The sequence below is a fragment of the Meles meles genome, chromosome 16 (genome assembly GCF_922984935.1).
Source record: "Meles meles chromosome 16, mMelMel3.1 paternal haplotype, whole genome shotgun sequence".
Lineage (NCBI taxonomy): Eukaryota > Metazoa > Chordata > Mammalia > Carnivora > Mustelidae > Meles > Meles meles.
The window spans coordinates 59423689-59446273 of NC_060081.1; the positions used below are offsets into that span (position 1 = coordinate 59423689).

A 22585-nucleotide genomic window follows, 5' to 3' on the forward strand; every position below is an offset into this window, starting at 1 on the left:
GAAATAGATTGGCACAAATATGGCCAATTGATTTTTTTACAAAAGTGCAATGGGGAAAGACTGTCTTTTCAGCAAATGATGCTGGAGTAATTGGGCATTCCTATGCAAAAATGTCAACCTTGACCTATACCTTGTATTTTCTATTTTAAAAATTCAGTTGAGGGGTGCCTGGGTGGTTCAGTGGGGTAGAGCTCTCTGCCTTCAGCTCAGGTCATGATCCCAGCCCCCACCCCCACCCCCGCCTGCCTCTCTGCCTACTTGTGATCTCTGTCAAATAAATAAATAAAATTCAGTTGAAATGAATCATGGACCTGAATAAACCTATGAAACTTTTAGAAGAAAGCAAAGGAGAAAGATCCTTGTCACCTTAGGTTAGACAGAATTCTTAAATGCAACATTAAAGTGAAATTCATGAAGAGAATACTTGATAAATTTGACTCTAGGGATAAAGAACACATCAGTGTCGCAGGACTTAAGGGTGGGAGAGGGTTTTGCTCCAAAGGGGTACTACATGGACGTTTTTAAGGAATGATGGACTATTCTGTATTTTAATTGTGGTGGTTATATGACTGCATTTGTCAAAACTCACAGAACTCTATGCCAAAAAGTAGTTTTTACTAATGGAAATTACAGTTAAGTTAAATAAATGTATATGTATATATACATGAATTTTTAAGTTTTCTTTTCATATTACTATCAAGTCATATCTAACAGATTCTGTATTTGTATAATTCTTTTTCTTCTTTTTTTAAAAATAAGATCTTATTTATTTTTTTGCCAGAGAGAGAGAGAGCACAGGCAGGAGGAAGTGGAGGCAGAGGGAGAAGCAGGCTTCCCGTTGAGCAGGGAGCCTGACGCAGGGCACAATCCCAGGATCCTGGGAACATGACCTGAGCTGAAGGCAGACACATAACAGACTGAGCCACCCAGGCATCCTATAATTGTTTTTCTTGAGCCCGAGATTAGGACTGCCATAATGCCTGTTAATTTTTCATTTCCTTTCCTCCCATAGAACCTGAAACTGTACCATCAGCAATTTATTCTTTTTGAGTAGGTTATTGTTTCTGGGTTGGGAAGGTCTGCCTCCTTTTATTGGGAGTGGTAGAATGACATACTACCAGTCATTAGCACTTTAGCAGGGATCCAGTCACTGTGGTAGCTAGCTGTCACTGTGGATGGCAGTGAGCAGGCCTCTGAGGGGCCAGGACACGGGACAGATGTGGTCTGATAGGAGGAACGGGAAAGAAGCAGCGAACACAGCTACCGGACGCGAGAGGCTGGGGCTGGCCGCGGGAGGACAGCGGATCAGGGAGCAGAGCTGAGAGCCCGCCAAGAACACACTGTGCTGACTTCACAGCTTCGCCTCCGGCTGGCTCTGGACTTCAGCCAGTGTCTTCTTGAGCTTTCATTTTCTCCCTTCTGAACCTGTCAAGTCTCTGCTCACAAGAGTTCCGTAGCATAAATAAGATCCTTGTCCTTAGCTTCCATTTATTCAATAGTTGTCATAACTGCGTCTAATAACACTCCCTTCTGTTTGAACAGCACGAAAGCCCTTTTATATCTACTTATCTCTTTTGATCCAAGAAATGGAGAATTCGCTCTGATTTCCGAGAAGGAAATAAAGTCTCGGAAAGGTTAAGTGATGTAGTCAGTTACTTTTTTCCCTAAGGAGGCCTGGACTCTCTCCATTAGCTATACTCTGCTGCCCCCTACTGGGCACATAGCATTACGTACTAAATTGCAAAGACTGAACACACAGTTGTCCCAGGCTGAGAGTTTACATTTTGTTAACTTAATAAATATTTATTGAGATCTTACCATGTGCCGGGGAGGGAGGTGGGAGAAAAAACGGACATGGTCCTTGTGCATACGGAGCTTATGATGTAGAGGGAGAGATAGAATTACACAAATAATTATGTCATTACAACTTGGATAAGCAGTATGAAATGCAAGGTGCTGTGGAGGATGTAGACCAGGGGTGTGTAGCTCAGTCTGGAAGATCAGGGAAATCTAGCACGAAGTGTAGTTCATAGAATTAGATTACCCATTAGCTTAGAGAAAGAAGAATATGAGCTTAGCTCTGGCTTTTTTCAGTTTGGAAATCCTATGAGACATTCCGGTGTAGATGTGGAATAAGCAAGTGGTATTTGAAATTGTGGTTATGGGTGAGATCTCTTAGTAAGAAAAGAAGGAAAGGTAAGAGGGCTTATCACGGCCATGAGAAACTCCTGGGTTTAAAAGTCCTGTTCATAGGAGATGGAACTAGACCAGGAAGCTTGGAATGAGGATCCAGAGGGACAGGGAGGAAGGTCAGGAGAGTGTGATAAAGTCAAAGCCAAGGGGAGAGTGTGTTTCAAGAGGGAGGCTGTCGACTGTGGTGGAACTTGATGAACAAATCAAGTAGAACTTATTTACCTGGCTTGCCTGGCAGGAGGGAGGCTCAGTTTCAGAGGCCTGGAGTCTGAAAGGTCCAGGCCAGGACTTCCTAGAAAACCCTCCAGGGGCCACCAGAATGTGTTGCCTTGGACAAGTCCTCATATCTTTTTCACATACCACCCAAAATAATTTTGATAAATGATGTCACCCTATAATTAAAATATGTTTCCCTGAAACTGCTATTTTTTTAAAGGTTTTATTTTATTTGAGAGAGAGAGAGAGAGACAGCATGAAAGGAGAGAGGTCAGTGGGAGAAGCACACTCCCCGCTGAGCAGGGAGCCCGATGCGGGACTCAATCCCAGGGACTCCAGGATCATAACCTGAGCTGAAGGCAGTCGTCCAACCAACTGAGCCACCCAGGTGCCCTGAAACTGCTATTTTTAAAAGTCCCTTTGTTTCCTCCAGGATTTTTTTTTAATTGCCTCAGGTAATATACCCTGGTAAGACTCAGGGATTCAGGGCAAGACAGGGGTATACCTTTCTTATGAAGACTAGCAAAATGAATCAAAGATCTAAATGGAAGAGCTAGGGGCGTGGGCGTGGCTCAGCCAGTTAAGCTGTGCCTTCAGGTTGGGTCATGGTCCTAGGGTCCTGGAATTGAGCCCCACATCAGGCTCTCCGCTCATGGAGGAGTCTGCTTATACCTCTCCCTCTTCCCCTCCCCCGACTCATGCTCACTTGCTCTCTTTCTTTCTCTCAGAGAAAGAAAGGAAGGAAGGAAGGGAGGGAGGGAGGGAGGGAGGAAAAGAGGGAGGAAAGGAGGGAAAGGAAAAGCCGCTTGGAGTCTCATCCCTAGGAACTTTCTCAGGCAGAGTACAAATGGAAGTTGAGAATATGGAAATTAATTCCCTTAAAAATATCGGTGCATGACTACCTCTTGGGAAATCTTTATGTATCAGAGGGTTATTGCACACTTCCATTTGAAGGCCAGATTTGCAAAGCATTAGGGACAACCTAGAACTACTATCAGGTTCTTAGAACCTGGAACTGACTGATGGAGCTGGCTGGCCCTGATAAAATCGGACCCCATTTTATTTATTCGATTTAATTTAATTTACTTTCTATTTTGTATATTTGTTTACAGACCCCCATTTTAAAAGCCTGAACTTGGGGCACCTGGGTGGCTCAGTGGGTTAAAGCCTCTGCCTTCGGCTCAGGTCATGATCCCAGGGTCCTGGGATGGAGCCCCGCATCGGGCTCTCTGCTCCGCAGGGGGCCTGCTTCCTCCTCTCTCTCTGCCTGCCTCTCTGCCTACTTGTGATCTCTCTCTCTGTCAAATAAATAAATAAAATCTTTAAAAAAATGAATAAATAAAAATAAAAGCCTGAACTTGCATAAGGAGCTTCAGAGATAGGGTTTGGAGTGGTTTGGAGGGGTCCTCCAAGAGGCTTTCAGGCTCAGGCATCTTCCACCACTCCAGGGGACCACCTTGAAACTGTATCACGACTCTCAGAAGCCAGAGCCAGCCATCAGGGCCTGCTGTCCTCAGTGAGATTAGAGTCCAGCCTGATTTAGCAACATGAGGGGGAGGTGTAATCGGGAAGCAATTGGACTGATTATTAAGCACACCCACCCAAATGTTTGCACTGCGACTCATTCATTCTCCCAAATCCCATGTGCTAGGCAATGAGTGAGGCGCTGAGGTTACCGAAGAATCACAAGCCACAGGCCAAGCCCTGGAGAAGCTCAGGGAGAGCGACTTTTAAACACATGCTTGTAATTCATCGTAAGGAAGAGTGAATACAGCTTCCGTGCAGGAGCTGGGGGAGCACTGAAGAAAGAGCATCTGGGGTAAGAGGGGCCAAGGAAAACCTCCCAAAGCAAGTGACATCTGAGTGATTTCTAGACAGGCGTGCAGTGCATCAGACAGAAAAAGAGAGGGTGGGGAAATGTGGTTCAGGCAGAAGGAGCTTTGCAACCTGTGTAGAAGGGTCACGTGACCTCTGCAGTCACCCAGGGACTCACTCTTAGAAGGGCCCCCGCCCTTGTTCCAGTGCTCTGCCATTACTCTCTCGAAATTCTCAATATTTTTTTAACCAAGGGCCCTGCATTTTCATTTTGCTCTGGGCCCCACCCGTTATGTAGCAGGTCCTGTGAGGGGATAAGACGAAAGCAGGGAGACCTGCCGAGAAGCTATTCCTGTCGTCCAAGGAAGAGATAATGAGGGGCTAAATTAAGATCATCTTGTCACAACAGCACTACAGACCCACATTATTCTTTTCAACACCTACCTAGTGTCCCTCTGTTTAGATGCAGCGGTTTCTCTAGTTGGAAAATATTTAGGTTGACCGTGATCTTTTGTAATCACAAAGACTGCTGCAATGAATAATTCTGTACATTTGTCCTTGTACTCGTGTAGGGATTATCTCTCTAGAATCAATTCTCAAAATTAGAATTGATGGGCCAAGGGCATGCTCATTTCCAAGGCTGACAGGCATTGCTAATTTGTGCTCCAAAGAAAGCGTACCACTTTATACCCCTCCCAATAGTACTTTTATTATACCCTCATTAACACTCTGTAACATCCAACTTTTTGATATTTGCAGTCTTGTTGGTGAGAAAGCAAGAGCTCTGGGGTGCCTAGGTGACTCAGTGGGTTAAGTCTCTGCCTTCAGCTCAGGTCATGATCTCAGGGTCCTGGGATTGAGCCCCGCATCAGGCTCTCTGCTCAGCAGGGAGCCTGCTTCCCCCCCACCTCTCTCTCTGCCTGCTTCTCTGCCTGCTTATGATCTCTCTGTCAAATAAATAAAATCTTAAAAAAAAAAAAGAAAGCAAGAGCTCATTGTTCTAGTTTGCTTTCTTTAATTAAAAATGAGGTTGGTCTTTTTTTAAAAAAAGGTTTTATTTATTTTTTGAGAGAGAGAGAGAGAGAGCAAGTACAAGCAGGCAGAGGGGCAGAGGGAGAGGGAGAAGCAGACTCCCTGCTGAGCAGGGAGCCTGATGTGGGACCTGATCCCAGAATCCTGAGGTCATGACCTGAGCGGAAGGCAGACACCCAACCAGCTGAGCCAATCAGGCGCCCAAGATTGGTAATTTTTTTTTAAAGATTTTATTTATTTATTTGACAGGCAGAGATCACAGATAGGCAGAGAGACAGGCAGACAGGAATGGAAGCAGGCTCCCTGCTGAGCAGAGAGCCCGATGCGGGGCTCTATCCCAGGACTCTGGGATCATGACCTGAGCCGAAGGCAGAGGCTTTAACCCACTGAGCCACCCAGGCGCCCCAAGATTGGTCATTTTTTAGAAAATAGATTATAACTCCATTTATACTCTCCTAAGATGAAACACATTTTACCATTCTTGAACTGGGTTGTAGGTTTTTTTCCTTATTGGTTTCTAAGAGCTGTCTTATGTTAAGAAAATGAATAGTAAATATATTACCTATTCTGTTGTTTATTTATTATATATATAAAACATTTTTGCCGTACAGATTATGGCCTGAAATTTTGAGACTGCCCACCTATGAACCGCTTTTCCCTCTACCTTCATATTACAACACATGCCCTCTTTTCAGGGAATGGCCTTTGGAGACTATTACAGTTACTTTTTAAAAAGTTCAACTCATATTTGTTTACTTTTCAAATAGATAATCCATCTACATAGTTAAAAAGTCAAAGGACACAAAAATGTAGGCAGTGACAAATCTCCCTGTCATCCTGTCCCGCAGCCACATGGTTCCCCTCCAGGAAAGCAATTACTGTTCTCAGCGCCCTGGGGATCCTTCCATATTTTACACGTTAACAGACAAGGGTGTACACACACACACACACACACACACACACACACACACGCATTTGTTCTCCATTATCACACCAATAATGCCATTCTCTACCCTGTATTCTGCACCGGGCTTTTTTTTTTTTTTTTTTTTTTTCATTTAACATTACATTTTGGAAACAATTGCCTATCAGTTCATAAAGTAATTCATTTTTTAAAATGGCCTCACAGTGTTTCACTGAATGTGCGTCTTTCCGAATACAGTCGTAAGGGGAAAATACACCTAAGTCATTGGATTTGAGGCTGGAGGTGGAGACAAAGGCGGCGAACTGAACGGGGCCTTCCGTACATCCTGAACAATCAAACCCTTTCCTTCCTCTGTGCCTTTACCTTCCCATCTCTGCCAGTCAAAACTTCACACAGTCTTCCATTGCTTATGTGTGCTAATGAGCAGCTTATATTGCAGGTAAAACAGTGTAAAAAACTCCTCTGCTTACATAGACTCATCCTAAATGCTACTTCCTTTCTGAAGCTTTCCTTGAACTCTGATTTTTTTCCCCAGCCAGAGCGACCTCGCCCCCTTCTGAAATCCTATGGTAATTGTAATGTGTTGTGGTTATTTGTCACATCCTCTACGTGCTCAAGTCTTCACTCTTTTACCTAAACACTGTCTCACTCACCCGATGGCTTCCGGAATGGCTGCTTAGTAATGTTTATAGAATCTCTGAGGTAATTAATGAACGAGGAAATACGTAAGGAGTTAAGGACATACGTTTCTGTGCCAGACATTTGGGGTTTTTCCCTTGTTTTCTGGGTGTGTCATTGGCTAGATCACTTTTCTTCTCACCCTTTCCTTAGACTCCACGTCCTAGGACACTTGTGAGGATTCAATGACATGATGGGGATCAATTGCGTTGTCCTTAATAAGCCCTCATTATGGGTTGGCTGCCATAGTGGGAATTCAGAAGAAGGAGAGAAGTCAAGGAGACTTCCTGAGCTGGGTGGTGCTCTCCAGCCTCATGTCTATATTTGCTTTCAGGGGTGCCTGGGTGGCTCAGTGGGTTAAAGCCTCTGCCTTCGGCTCAGGTCATGATCTCAGGGTCCTGGGATTGAGCCCTGCATGGGACATCCATCGAGCTCTCTGCTCAGCAGGGAGCCTGCTTCCCTTCCTCTCTCTCTCTCTGCCTACTTGTGATCTCTGTTTGTCAAATAAATAAATAAAATCTTAAAACAAACAAACAAACAAACATGGATATATTTGCTTTCAGATTCCAAGTGAGAACTTCACTTTTTTCTATTCCTACGTTCTCTTTTTGTCTTTATCTTTTGGGTAAATTTGTCTGGCTTCAGGCCTTGGGCACTCCAGCACCAAGGGCTACTCAACTGTTTCTTGACTTTATGAGAAGCAAGGATCTCTACCCTATGGTGGAGCTAGCGGGTTATTTTCTTCCTCTGCAGTGTTAAAGGAAAAAAATTCAATGACCCTTAAAGAAGACTTAATTCATGGGAGGAGGTATGGGTGTACTTATACCTGGGTATACCGCAATGGAATTTTGCAGTGGGGGAGAGAAATTAGGCTCAATTATGAATACAGCATGAGAAAAGGGGGGCATCTATAATTAAGGTACAGGGCAAGGGCCAAGTGATCGAAAATTACGAAGAAGAAACATCAGGGGTAAGGGGTAAGAATCAACATTCTTGCTGAAGACAGGCCAGGATGACCAGACATCATCAGGGAGACAGTGGAAGATGAGGGACCTGATCAGATAGCAAGGGGATCAGACATTGAAGGGGGAGGGGCTCTGGACAAATTGAGTTACCAAAATTTTTGGTAAGACTAGGCTTTTACAAGGAAGTGCACGCAGATGGGCCTAGGAGAAAGTTTAGAAGCCTGACCACCGTTTGGTCAAGCAAAGAATCTTTGTCATTGACTAGAAGGCATTCTGATATCAGCAACAGGATTAAGAAACAGACAAAGTTCCATAAACATTAACATAAAGAACACAGCGCCTTGGGGCTCCAGGAACTCTAGTTGCAACAGCCTTATCGTTCACCTCCCTCGTACAGTAGTGAGGAAAGCATCCCCCATCTGCTGGGCAAAAAGTAAGTAACCAACAAATGCAAGTTCCCCTCTAATCTCTTGTCTGCACTGGTACCAAATTTACACTCCCTTTGTACACTTGCATAATCGTGGACACTGCTTCTGCCATTCTCCCCCCTCTCTCCCGCAGGATCAGTTTCCCCCTCTCTACTGGATCGTTCTAGGTCGGCTTATAAACATTATTCCTCCCATGAGGAAAACAAACAAAAACAACCCTCTTTTCACTCTACTTCCTCCTCCAGCTGCCACATATTCTCCTTCCCTTTGTAGCAAAATTCCTTGGAAAAGTGTGGGTGTACTCAACATTTTCAATTCCTCAACTGTGCCCTCTTGAACTTATTCCAATCAGATGACTGACCCCTACAAGCCACCAAAACTGCCCAAGATCACCAATAGCTCCACATTGGTCAATCCAATTACGATTTCTTAAATTTCGTATGACAATCTGAAAGCAGCATTTAGTATAGTTGATTACTCTATTTTCCTTAAAACACTTTCTTTACTTGGTCTCCAGGATTTCTCACGATTCTGGATTTTTCTTCTTTTGCCTCTTCCTGCTCAGTGTCTTTTTGATTCCTCTTTATTTCCCCAACCTCGACATACTAGATTTGCTCCCCGGATAGAGTCATTAGAACTCCTTCCCACCAACATTCATTTCCTAAGTAATGATTTCTGATCTCTCAGCCTTTTTTTTTTTTTTTTTTAAGATTTTATTTATTTATTAGAGAGAAAGAGAACAGAAGCAGGGGAAAGACAGAGGGAGAGAGAGAAGCAGATTCCCTGCTGAGCAAGAAACCCCACTTGGGGCTCCATCCCAGGACTCTAATCATGACCTGCGCCGACGCTTAACTGACTGAGCCACCCAGATGCCCCAGTCCTTCGGTTTTTAAATCCTGTCTTTGTTCTGAGAACCTCTCAATTCATTTTCCAGTCTAGACTTCTTTTCTGAAGTCAGACCACATATGAAACCGCCGCCTACTTGCCACATCCGCTTGGGTGTTTAATAGACATCTCCCACTTAATATGTCCCCAACCAAGTTCTTGATAGTTCTCTTCAAACCAGTCCCTCCTGCAGCCTTCTTTGTGTCACACAACAGCAACTCCACTCTTCCAGTTACTCAAATGTTTGGTGTCATTTGACTCTTCTTTTTTCTTCATCCCTCCTGTCCATACATTGCCATGTTCTGTCAACTCTACTTTCAAAATCTGTCGAGACTCCAACGACGTCTCCCATCCCTGCTTGGACCCTGGTCCATACCACCATCATCCTGCATCGGGAGTCTTACCATGGCTGCCTAGCTAGCCTTTCCGCTTATGGCCCTTCAACCTGCTCTGAGTACAACAATCAAAGTGATTCTGTTAAAGGTAAGTCAGAAGATGTCTCTTCTAGTCTTAAAATCTTCCATGGGCTTTTTTCTCTCAAGAAATGTACCTCCCCTCTATAACCTTCATCCCTAGTACTCTTTTTTTTTAATTTAATTTATTTATTTGACGACACAGAGAGAGAGAGAGAGAGAGATCATAAGTAGGCAGAGAGAGGGGCAGGGAGGGGTGGGGAAGCAGGCCCCCTGCTGAGCAGAGAGCCTGATGCGGGGCTCGATCCCAGGACCCCGGGATCATGACCTGAACTGAAGGCAGAGGCTTTAATCCATCCTTAGTACTCTTGCCCTTCTTCCACTCCCACCACACTGGTCTCCACGTTGTTCCTCAAACCTGCCAGTCATGCTCTTGCTTTAGAACTTCCCCCCTTGCTGTTCCCTCTGTCTGACTTCATTTCTCCCCATACCTGCAGAGTCTACTCCCTTATTCCTTCAGACCTTTACTGAAAACTCACTTTCTTTTTTTTTTAAGATTTTATTAATTTATTTGACAGAGATCACAAGTAGGCAGAGAGGCAGGTGGGGGATGAGGGGAAGCAGGCTTCCTGCTGAGCAGAGAGCCCGATGTGGGGCTCGATCCCAGGACCCTGGGGTCATGACCTGAGCCGAAGGCAGAGGCTTTAACACACTGAGCCACCCAGGTACCCCAAAAACTCATTTTCTTACTGAGGCCTTCCCTATCCAAAATCACACACACACACACACACCTCTTTCAGCTTTCATATCCTAGTTCCCTGCTTTTCTCAACAGCTATTACTTTCTAATATACTACATATATCAATTATTTTGCTTGTTGTCTGCCACACCAGGATAATTTAGGTTCTGTGAAAACAGGGAGTTTGATTTGATTTGTTTACTGCTCTATCCCAGCACCTCAAATCCTGCCGGGCCCAATCCAGGTGTTTAATAAATATCTGCTGAACAATTTGCTGAAATGTTATCATGTCACTCCTTTATTCAAAACCCTTTGGTGAGGTCCAGCAGCTCAGAACAGGGTTTTCAGACTTTTTAATCTCAGGATCCCCTTTACACTCCTAAAAATTATCGAGGGCTCCAAAGAGCTTGTGTTTATGTGAATTATATCTATTGATCATTACCACTAGAAATCAAAGCTGAGAAATTATAAAATATTTTCATATTAATTCGTTTAAAAAACAATAATAAACCGCTTAACATAAATAACATTCTTGTGGTAAATAGTTATGATTTCCCAAAAAAAAATTAGTGAAGAGACTGGTATTGCTTTACATTTTTTTTAAGAGAGAGAGAGAACAAGTGGGGGAAGGAGCAGAGGGAGAGAGACGAACAGGCTCTGTACCAAGCATCATGCGGGGCTCGATCTCAGGACCCTGAGGTCGTGACCTGAGCTGAAATCAAAAGTTGGAAGCTCAACGGACTGAGGCACCCAGGAATCCCTGCTTGACATTTTTGACAACCTGTTTACTGTCTGAATTAATAGAAGACAGTTATATTCTCAAGTCTACTTCTGTAATCTGTTGTGAAGCCTCAAAAAAAAACACCACACAGCCCCCTCAGGAGGGAAGGAGAGTTAAAGAGACAAACAATGCTTAGTATTGTTGGGAAAATAGTTATGATCTCACAGAACCCCTGAAAGGGTCTCAACCACACTCGGAGAACTGCTGGCCTCGAACATAAAGTCCAAATTCCTCAGCGTGGCACTTCTATTTTTCTGTGTCTTTGGATATACAGTTCCTTTTGCACTCTCCATAGCAAATTCCTGAGATGGCCAAGGCCCATCTCACCTGCTGCCATCTCTAGACAATTAGTTGTTCCCTCCTCTCTACTTTCCTGAAACTGTTCTTCTATAGCACATGTTGTTCTATCTTCTTGCTGTCTATATGTGTCCGTCTCCCCAGCTGACTGTCTTTCTAAAGGAGACAACTATAACCTAATCTTGGTATCCCTGCCCAGCTAGCACCCAAAAGATACTTAATAAATATTTGCTGAATAAAGAAGTAAGAGAGGAGGTGAAGGGGGAAGGGTTCTAGTTTCCCTATCGTCAGCTCTGGTACTGGCATAACGCGTTCTGGTAAGATTATCAATATCTAAGTTTCTCCCAACATCTGCTCAGTTGACTATGTAGTTTACAAAGTGAATCCCAACCATTTGTGTGGTCCTTCTAATGAAGTGGAGAGGGAAGGGCCATTAGTTTTACTTTACAAATGAGGAAGCTGAGGCTCAAGGATATGAAATGACTTGCCCAAGGGTGCACTACAAATTAGTGTCAGCCAATATTGAATCCAGGTATCCGACTCCAAGACCCATGCCTTTTCCATGAAAAAAGGGAAAAGAAAAGTCCGTGCCTTGGTGAGTTCATCTTACAGTGTTACTCTGATGCCTCTAAACTTCCTCTTGGGCTGGCTTCACAATAGGCTCTAGACCTTCTCTACTAGGGACCTGCCTTAGGGTTACATTCTATAAGCATCCATTTGCTTATACCAATATCTTCCTTCTTTATCATTAATTACCTACCGCCACCCACGTCTACCATCCTTGATATCTGGCTTGAATGTACTATTTCCTCCTGGAATGCACCCTTTCCCAAAGCTTCCAACATTGGGTAATTTGTTGCTCTTTCCTCAATGTTTCCATAACACTTCCTTCCCATCTCTGTCATAATTTAGCATGAAACCATGTGACTAGCTCTGTCCCTATCTTCCTGCTAGACTGTGAGCAGGAAATCAGTGGTGTGTATACAGTCCTCAATCTCTGTGATCTCCCTGATACTGCCAAGTGCTCTTCTTCTCCTTGAAATGCTCCTCACCTTTCTCATATACTCCATGATTCTGACTGCTCAATCTTTTGAGTGCTCCTCTTTAGACTGAATATGTATGTCTCAACACAGGGCCTGCAGCTTTGCTTTTTCTACTCCAATCTCTCAGTTTCAACTATCACATTGACCTCAAGGTTTCTAAAATGTCCATTCTCCACCCTCTTCTGAACTCGTTCCTATATCCATCTCAGGGATCTTATCATTGACGTGGCCTCGGCAAGCCTAAAACTCTTTGCCATCTTCCTCCTTATGATACCTCCATTTCTGTAAAGACACTACAATCCATCTTCCTGGACTTGTTATCACTCCAAACTCCTTTCCTTCTTTTTGGCCCAATGTCTCTTCAATTTCTTCCCCCAACCCTATCTTAGAAAAAATGTGTTCTGAGGTCAGATTGCTTCCCACTCTGCCGCTTGTGAATCATGCAAATTTGGCAAACTTATTCAGAGCCTCCACTTCCTTATTCTAAATTGGGGGTGTTAATAGTGTCCGTTTCATAGGGTTTATTTATGAGGATTAAATGAGATATAACACAGTTAAGGGCTTAACCCAATGTTTATTACATACTAGGCATTTAATAAGTATTTGTTATTATTGCCATCATTATTTCTTTATACTGAGACTATTGTAGTCATCTCCAACTAATTTCTGTTTCCTCTGGTCATCATTCTGTATACTGGAAGGGGAACTAATAAGGAACATTTCTTAAGTGCCAACCACATCATCTTTAGAACAATCTTATGCATTAAAATCGACATCATTCTGTAAAAATGGAAGAGAGCCAATATATGAACATAGGTCTGATTCCTAAGCTTGTTCCCTTTCCCCACCTCCAAAGTACCAGGTAACCATAAAACGCCATCTTCCACACACTATCCTGCTTAAAGGAGCTTTCAACCACCACCACCCCCATTTCCCTTCCCAAATTCATTATCCTGGAACTGACCGTCTTCTGCTTCCTTCACTCCCCAGCACTTTCCTATGGGATCCCTGTGCTCCAGAGAAATGATCTACAGCCCCAACCATATCCTGTGCCCCTCATCTTCCTACCTGACATGCCCTCCCCATTCTCCTTCCCTTATTTAAATCCAGCCTTTCCTCAAGACCTAGCTAGAGCTCCCCACCCCCTTCATAACACTTGTCCTGACTTCATCCTGTCCCTCATGAAGCCTGTCCTGACCCCTGGAGCACCTGCCTGGATCCTTTTTGACACTTGGTGTTTGCTGCCCTGTGCTTCTTTGCACTTCTGTTTTCACACCCAGCTGTAAACCTCTACACTTCAGGGAATCAGCCTCCTTTTTGGTTTTTTGGTTTTTGTTTTTTTTTTTTTTTCTTTTTAAGTCCCAAGTAGCCCAGAGTCCTACATATATATAGAAAGTGTTCAATACATATGGGTTGTTTTGGATGAAAGATGATCTTCCCAACTGGTTGATCACTCTCCAACTAAGGGAGGCGGTGAGAGAATGAGCTTCACCTTAATTTTACCAATGTCTCCCAGGGATGCTCCCCCCAAACACTCCTCAAATCTATTCCTTAGTGTCCCACCCTCCCTGCCCTCCTTTCTCCAAGGCCCCCCTCTCAGACCCTCTCCGCCAGGGCCACCAGCCCCACCCCCGCCGTTACCCCAGGGCGTCTCCTCAGTGCCTTCCCCCGTCCTCCTCAGTTCCTATGCTGTCTCCCATACCCCCCTCCTCCAGGGCCACCCCCTCAGACTCCGTTCCTCAGGGCTAGTCTTTTGGCTTCGGATCCCGAACCCAGTACATCTCCCCCAGAGCCATAGCGCGGTCTACCTCTGCGACTATTTATTTAGCCTCTTCCCCCTCCCTCGGGGCTGCCCCCAGACCCCCGCCTCTGGTTCCACCCCTTCGGACCCTCCCTTCCGAGCTGTGCTTCGGGCCGCTGAGACCCCTCCCCCGCACAGTTCCCCAGCCAGTGCCCCAGGGCTGGCCCGGAGCCGCCGCCCCTGTGGTCCGGCCCGGGTGCTGCCCTGGTGCCCCTGGCCGCCCCCCACCGGGGCGGGGCGCGCGGAGGCGGGGGCGCGCTGGCGGCCGAGGCGGCGGCGGCGGCGAAGACAGGCGGGCCGGGCGCGTGTCCGCGGCGCCGTGACTCGGCGGCTCCGCAGCGGCTGCAGCGGGAGGACCCGGCCGGAGCCGCCGCCGCCGCCGCCGCCGCCGCCGCCATCGCAGCCGGGCGGCCGGGCCCCGCCGCGGGGATGCCGAGGAGCCGGGGCGGCCGCGCCGCGCCGGGGCCGCCGCCGCCGGGCCGGGCCCCGCGCTGGAGCCGCTGGCGGGTCCCCGGGCGGCTGCTGCTGCTGCTACCGGCGCTCTGCTGCCTCCCGGGCGCCGCGCGGGCGGCGGCGGCGGCGGCGGCGGCGGCGCGGGCGGCCGAGGCTGAGGCGCCCTTCGCCGGGCAGGTGGGGCTGGCGCGCCGGGCCGGGGCGCGGGCTCGGGGCCTCCGGGCAGGGCGGGGGGCGGCGCCGGGGCCGGGCCTGGGCCGGGGCGGGCCGCGTCTGCCGCTGGGGGCGCGGGGGTGGCGTGCGGGGGTCTGCGCCTGGGGACCCGGCCGGGGGTTGCCTAGGGCAGGGGCCGGGAAGGGCCGCGGGGCTGGGAGCTTCTTCAGCACCGCGGACAGGGGCAGCGGGCGGGGGCGGAGCAGGAGGGTCGGGATTGTTGTGGTGGCGGTGGGGTGTGTGGCCTGCATGACTATGTGTGAGGGAAACCGTACAACGCCTCGGAGTAAATAGTAAGCGCAGCCAGTATGTTGTGGGCTGGGAGAAGAAACCAAGGATGTTCAAGCTGGAATAGAGAGGATGGGGGGGTGGGGGACGGGAGGGCGGGGGAAGGACTGGATCACTGTCTTCCTATCTGAAGAGCTGTCACGTGGAGGAAGGATAGACTTGCTCTGAGTGGCCCCACAGGGCAGAATTAGGGTCAACAGGGGTGGAGGTAGGGGTTGCAAGAAGACAAATTTCAGCTCAATATTAGAAGAAGTTTGTAACAATCAGAGCTGCTCAACCAGCTTAGGAGGCGGTGAGCTGCTCATCACTGACATGTGCAGGCAAAAGCTCGTGGGGGGGGATGGATACATGCATAATAATAACAATAATGCCAACTAGTATTTACTGATGAGCCAGTCCTGGTGCTGTGATTTATATTAATAATCTAATTTCATCCTCATGACTACTTTATGAGATAGTTGTCATTATTATCCCCCTTTGGAGATGAGGATACAAACTTCAAGAGCTTCAGTAACTTGCCCAAGGTCACACAGCTATGAAGCAATGATGTTGGAATTCTAGCCTGGGCAGGCTGACTCTAGTCACCATGTATTTAACCACGACACTATTCTATATCACAGAGAAGGGGTTGCGGGGGTGGGGGGGGCAGTTGGACTAGGTAATTTTTCTGGTCTCTTCCAACCTGCAGGTCTGCAGTTCTAATATGTGATAAGTAATAAGTTAGGACAGTAGTTCTTTGCCAAGGAAAATTAGAGCGATTGCCTCAGTTATCCTGTGAGATTGAGCCCATTTGTTGAAGCAGGCAGTCTGTTCAGAAAAATGTGCCAGAACAGGGATTTTAACTGGGCATGGGACTCAGGGGGACTGAAATTTTGTGCTAGATTGTGTTTGTGCACGCAAATGTATTTTTCTAGAAGAGAATCCCTAGATTTCTTCAGATTATCAAAGGAGTACACAATCCCAAAAAATTAGGGTGTGTAAAAAGTCTCTTTTGCCCAGGTTGGTATTTGTCTTTCAAAGATCTATCATTGCTCATTGACTTCTAGTGGAAACTTTCCCTCTCCTGTTTGTGTTTTCAGCTTTATTACATCTCAAAGTAATGAGTTTCTTAGGTTTATATCCTATAAAAAGTCGGATTCCCCTAGTCTTCCTGAGTGGGAAGGGTGAGGTAGAAGACCTGGCCTGGGATTTAGGCGGCCTGGCCTCTAATCTGACCTTGGACCATTTCCTTGCCCTCTCTAGGCTTGAATTATACCATCTCAAATATAAAGAGATAGGGCTAGATGACCTCAACTCTGAAACCCTTTTATTCCTGTGATATTTCAAGCATCAAGAGGAGACTATTTGCTTAAATATGTCAGGATGTGGAGGAAAGGTTATGCATACCCACGCCTTATCCTTATCAGCTTTACAGGCTTTGATTATTCCTCCTCTCTTAGCCTTTGTTTTTTCATGCGTGAGCTTCCCCCTTATGACCAGCTACCCATAGAAGGCCACATTCATCCTCTGGGTCATTGTAGTTGCCTTTTTTTAGATATCCTTGGGCCCTAGTTTTCAATAGATATAAACCTGACCACTGTCCCAGATGTGGGACTCTGTAGTCTGGCACAAAGAAGGATGATTCCTTCTTTGGTTTTCAGCTCCATTCCCGCTCCTGCCTATCCCTTTGTCAGCCTTCCTGACCCACACGTTAGGACACTGCCTTTAGGAAACAATCTGCAGTAGTTCTCCGATCCCTTTCCTGTTCAAAACTGATAGCCTGGAACCCAACACCCCGTACGTGGATTATTTTTATCAGAGTGCATTACCTTACGTTTCCTCACGTTGACGTTTACCTGCCATTTTGCATCCCACTCAGTACCCTCCTTCAGCTCTGTCTCCTTTGGCAGAGCATTTCCCTTCCTGAAAAGGTTTGAGAGGATCTGCATTTCTTGAAATTTTCACTTTGCTTTACTTCTGGATCACTTATAAAAAATTTACATGAGACAAGTTCCAGCCTGGTCTCCTGGGGCCCCCTGAACTCTTCATTTCCTTTCATTGTGAGAAGTGACCCTATATTTCTATTGTTTCCTATTTGCAAGTGACCTGATTTAAAAAAAAAAAAAACACCCTTAATTCCATGATGACTCCATTTTCAATGTCTAATATATTGTCCAAAAGTTTCTAAGAGATAGGAGAATTATTTCCTCTGCTTCTCTCAACAATTTGCTCCTAATTATCCCTCGTTGAACACTAGCAGCTCATGTGATTGAAACCTTACAGAAATATGGTTGCTTTTCAGCCAGCAGATAATGTTCAACTCCTCTTTCTGTTTTTTAAATCCTCTGGAGTCTGAACCCACACGACCTCCTCTCTAGAAGGCTGTGTTTCCCACTGCTCATCGGTATACAGTCTTACTGCAAACAAGCTTGTCTCTCCTTTATCCTAAGACAAACTCACTACCCACATTTCTCTGCACATCACATGCCATTTGTGTCTGTACCTCCACTCACCCATCTGTGACCTTTCCTTAGAGTTTCAGCCCAAGCCCCACTTCTTCAGGAAACTCCCCGACTTCTCTAGTTATTTATTCCTCTCTTTTCAGGTTAACACTCTGAAGCAGCCCCAGCCAGTTTGCCACTTAATTTTTTTTTTAATACGTAAACATCATTTGGGCAGTTCTTAGGCAGGGCCTAAACACATCTTCTGTTTTTAGATCTAACATAATCCCCAATGCTCATCATTAATTACTCAATAAGCATTCGGTGATTCTACTCTTTGTCCCTTGTGCCAAAAAGTTACACGGATCTGAAATAGATGCTTATGGACAGGTGGGTCCTTCTAAAATGCTTCTTAGGGATGGGACTCATTGCCCATCTGTCCTTCTTTCATTGGAAACAGAGGTTATTCCTTTTGGCAGTGGTCCCACAATCTCACCCTTGAAAACCTGCTCAGTAGGTCATCATCTGGTGGTCGTGACATATAACAGAGAGGCACCGAGAGGTGGCCATGATCCTAGAGATCACCAAATAAGCACATGGTAGTACCTAATAGACACTTCTTGAATTGCTGAGAGTTGCCCAAGGACTCTAAATCTGATAGTAGGTGATTCAGGACTCGAAACTTTTCCCCCGGTCTCCTGACTTCTCAGTTGAAAGCATTTTCACTATCTTTGGCTTTTAATTTTATATCTCTGATCTATCATTACCAAAAGACAAAATGAAAAGAAAAAGAAGAAAAAAAAACCAACCCAGCTCATTCAATCTGTTTTCTCCTTTGCATTCTTGAGTCTTTCTTTTGTATTTTGCACATCAGGGGGTCTCACTGATTCCCTAATTGGCTTCCTGTGTTGGTTTATTTAAAGCATCCCTTTCTTTTCTTATTAGCTGAGTAGAATGTCCCACAGATAGTGTTTTGGCCCTGCTACTTTCCAGTTTGATTCTGAGGAAGGTCAGTACAGACAGAGACAAGCTGATCAACATGGATCACACAAGTAACAGAGTGTGACGGGGGAACCAAGGCATAATGGACTCTTGCCCTCTAGACCAGTTTTGAGGGATCTGCCCTGAGTGGATAGAGAGCATTCTTTGGTTTGCATCTATAGTCAAGAAAAGTTAGAGCCCCAATGAGTCTAGCAAGTGAGGCAGGCCTATTAAGAGGCACAGATTCCCCAACCAAAAATTTCTTTCAATATGATCATGGCCTCCCTCTATAGCTTCATTCTTGTCTGGGGGGGGAGGGGAAGTTCTCACTGTTAGGAAGTTCTCCCTTTTACCTAATCTGAACCCAGTCTGCTGCATTTTAATTCATTTCTCTTATTATTACTGTGTTTTTTTCCTATGACTTTAACAGCCTCATATCTGAAAGGTGCTTTGCACTTTCCAAATGCCGTCATGTGTGCCCCCCTCCCCCACTCCTTGATCCTGGCAACAACACCATGAGTGAGACAGGGAAAATACTGTCATCATTTTATAGGTGTGCAAACAGAGACTCTGAGAAAGATGTGACCTGTCCACAGCTTGTCCAGGGACCCACATGTAGCTAATAAACAGTAAGGCTAGGACTAGAAGCTAGATTTTTTTGTCCTTGGTCTGCGTGCTTGTTCTAAAGTACTGCAATAGCCTTTCAGCCAATCTTTTCCACTTTCAGCGTTGTCCTTTCCAGTCCTTGAGACCAGGTAGTTTCAGAGCAAAGAAAAGTTAATTATAATTGTACTAAAGAGACTGATCTTGGGACATGTCTAGCCTTATGATATGGTATAGTTTGAACTCAAAATGAGAGGAACCAGTTTTTTTTTTTAATTTTTTCATTTATTTATTTGATAGAGAGAGAGATCACAAGTAGGCAGAGAGGCAGGCAGAGAGAGGACGAAGCAGGCTCCCTGCCGAGCAGAGAGCCCGACGCGGGGCTTGATCTCAGGACCCTGAGATCACGACCCGAGCCGAAGGCAGAGGCTTTAACCCACTGAGCCACCCAGGCGCCCCGAGAGGAACCAGTTCTTAATAATGGCAGCTGATGTCTCCTGAATATCTAGAACAGTGCTTGGCACATTCTAAATATTTTTTAATTGATTCTATTGTCCGGGCCCCCACTACCTTCTCTCGATCATGCTTCATACACAAAAGTCAGTACCTTTTTTTGAAGAATAGATGAATGCATGCTAGAGGTAAAAATGAGGGCTGGGGAACATAGCATGGGGAGGAGATGAGGCTCTCAGAGAATGTTTTAGGAAGAAGGTTGGTATTAGGGAAGAGAAGGGCAGTCAGCAGTGAGGGGACAGTCCAGACAGAAGGAAAACCAGGAACCAAGGCTCTGCAAAAGCGCATGGCATGTTTAGGAAACGGTAGCTAACTTGATGAGCCAGAGGCATCACGTTACTGGCTGTTTCCATTAAGAGAGCAGGAGAAGAGGCTGGACAGGGAGGCTGAGAGCAGATTGTGAAGCTGGCTTTTGTCCAAAGGCTGAGGGGAGTCATTAAAGGTTTCTGAGCAGAGAAGTGACCTGCTCAGAGCCGGGTTGAGAGATGGAGGGACAGGGGCCTGTTCCTGAGCCAGCTGGGTGCTGGCTCCTGGCCAGATGCTTGAGTTTTTCCTACCATAGCTTAGATCTGCATACTGGTTTGAGAGAATAGTCTGTGGATAGAAATTGGGAATCCCAGCTCCAGCCCTCCCTAGCTAAGAGATTTTGGAAAAAAGCTTTTGGTTTCTTTGGACCTCAGGATTGATTGCATTCATATCCTTCGTTAGTTTTCCTTCATCATTATTCCATCATTTTTTTTGTTTTTTTTTTTAAAGATATTTATTTATTTATTTGTCACAGAGAAAGAGAGAGAGCACAAGCAGGCAGAGAGGCAGGCAGAGACAGAGGGAGAAGCAGACTCCCCACTGAGCAAGGAGCCTGATGTGAGACTCTACCCCAGGACCCTGGGATCATGACCTGAGCCGAAGACAGCGACTTAACCAACTGAGCCACCCAGGTGTCCCCTTCTATGCACTTGTTTTAAAAGGCAACTTTGAACTAGGCTTTAATGACATATAGGAAAATGGCAAAGCCTATATATATAAAGGGCAACATTTTCTCAAAAGTCAGACAGGCTGTTGTAACAAAGCAGGTAGAGAAAACAGGCATTGTCATCAACAACTTTTGTCGGCCATAATAATTTTAAAATTCGATTCCATAGCACACATACGCTCCTGGGCACACTGTTCTCTGTGCCCCAAAAGCTCTGGGCCAGAGAGATGGGGCTCGCTCCTCGCCTTCTCCTCACCTCACCTTGCAGTCAATGACCAGGCCCCAGAAGTTCTTCCTCCCGACTGGACCTCCCGGGCACCTTCTCTCCACCTCCACTGCCTCCTTCGTAGTCTGAACGTCTACTCTCTCTCATCTGGACTACAGAAATTTCCCACCTGCTCTGCCTCTCTCGCCTGCCTCTAATCCCTCCTCAAATGGCAGCCAGAGTGACCTTTTAAAAATAAATCCACACAGGGGTCAATTATATCTGAGGCAAATATGGCCAAAGCTAAGATTGAACAAAGCTGGTCGGCGATGATCCAAGGCCTGTTTGATTATTTTTATGCCTTACTGAGTGCTAGAAATATTTAATAATAAAAAAAACTTTTTAAACAAAAAAATCTGATCATGCTACTCCCACACTCACTTTGCTAAAAGTGGCTTTGAGGAGGGAGACTAACTAGTATTACTACTCTACCACCACTTCTTCCTTTTGATTCTTGTTATGGGAACATCTCAAACACAGATGGAAGTTCGTAGTATTACGAACCCCCTTGTATCCGGCACCCACCGGGCTGCCACATAAGGCTGACGACGGCCTGCGTGACTGAGCCCTTCCCGGCTCTCCCGCTTCCTTCTCCATATACCACCTTCTTACTCAAGTCTGGCCACCCTGGCCTTCTTTCTCTTTTGCTAATGTGCAGGCTCCTTCCCATCTCAGGAATTCAGGAAGATATGCTTCCTCCCGGGCTGCTCATTCTTCTGCCTTCGCCACGCATCCTCAGGGAGGCCATCCCGGACATCACAGCCCGGGTCTCCTGTCAAACACGTTCACGACACCTTCTCCTCCTCCTTCATCCCACTCAGTGAAACATCGAGTCTTTCTGTGTCTGAACCCCTCACCAGGCCATGAGCTGCAGCGTTCAGTGGGGACCACGGGCTCGTGAAACACGATATGTAATATAATATGAGTGAGGGGGTTGTGGAATGCCATTGGGAGCCCAGAGGAAACCCATCCACCCCTGGATAGCCTTCCCAGATGAAGTGGCAATTAAGTCGCCTTTGGAAGCATATTTAATAGTTCGTCATGGAGAAGCCATGAGGGAAAGGCATTCTGTGGAGAGGGAAGGAAAGAGGCACAGAGGAAGGAAACGGTGGGACGAGTGCTATCCACACAACGAGGTTGTCAGTAGCTGCAGAGGGAGCCCTGGGGTGGGCAGTCAAACAGTAAGACTCTCTTGACAGAAGATAAGGCTAGAAAGGTGCATTGGGTCGGACTGGGAAGCTTGGGTCCCACATGAAGGAGCCTGGATTTAAAACTGGCAGCGAGGAACCAGAAGACGGGTTCCACACCCAAACCCATCAAACTAAAATTATTATACATTTTATACTTTGTATGATTGTTTACGGGTTATCTACTTCAGCCATCTGCCTGTTACAGTTGAAAAACAGAGGCCTGACCATGGTCTTGTGTTCCCTCTTCCCTTTTCTTGACTCATCAGTACGTCAAACCCCAGGGGACAGAAAACTGTGGCAGATTGGCAGGAAGGCCCTGCAAAGAGTGAGGACGACAAAGTGTCTTCCCTCCTCGGAGAGTGAATAAGAGCGCGGCCCCTCTCCTGGCCCCGGGAGGAGGCCTCCCCGGAATTGGGAAACTTGGACATCCCCATGCTGGCCCAAAACCCCAAATGTGCCATCTCCTTGGGGATGG

The 22585-nt window shown here is 46.1% G+C and overlaps 1 protein-coding gene across 1 annotated transcript in view; it reads left to right on the forward strand.

The window, feature by feature from the left end:
• Window positions 1-9569: 9569 nt before the first annotated feature.
• MMP24 (matrix metallopeptidase 24) overlaps window positions 9570-22585 on the forward strand; it is a 47880-nt gene continuing 34864 nt past the window's right edge. The window contains exons 1-2 of the mRNA XM_045980573.1: window positions 9570-9620; window positions 14350-14841. Coding sequence (XP_045836529.1) covers window positions 9570-9620; window positions 14350-14841 — 543 coding nt within the window. The remainder of the gene's footprint in view (window positions 9621-14349; window positions 14842-22585) is intronic.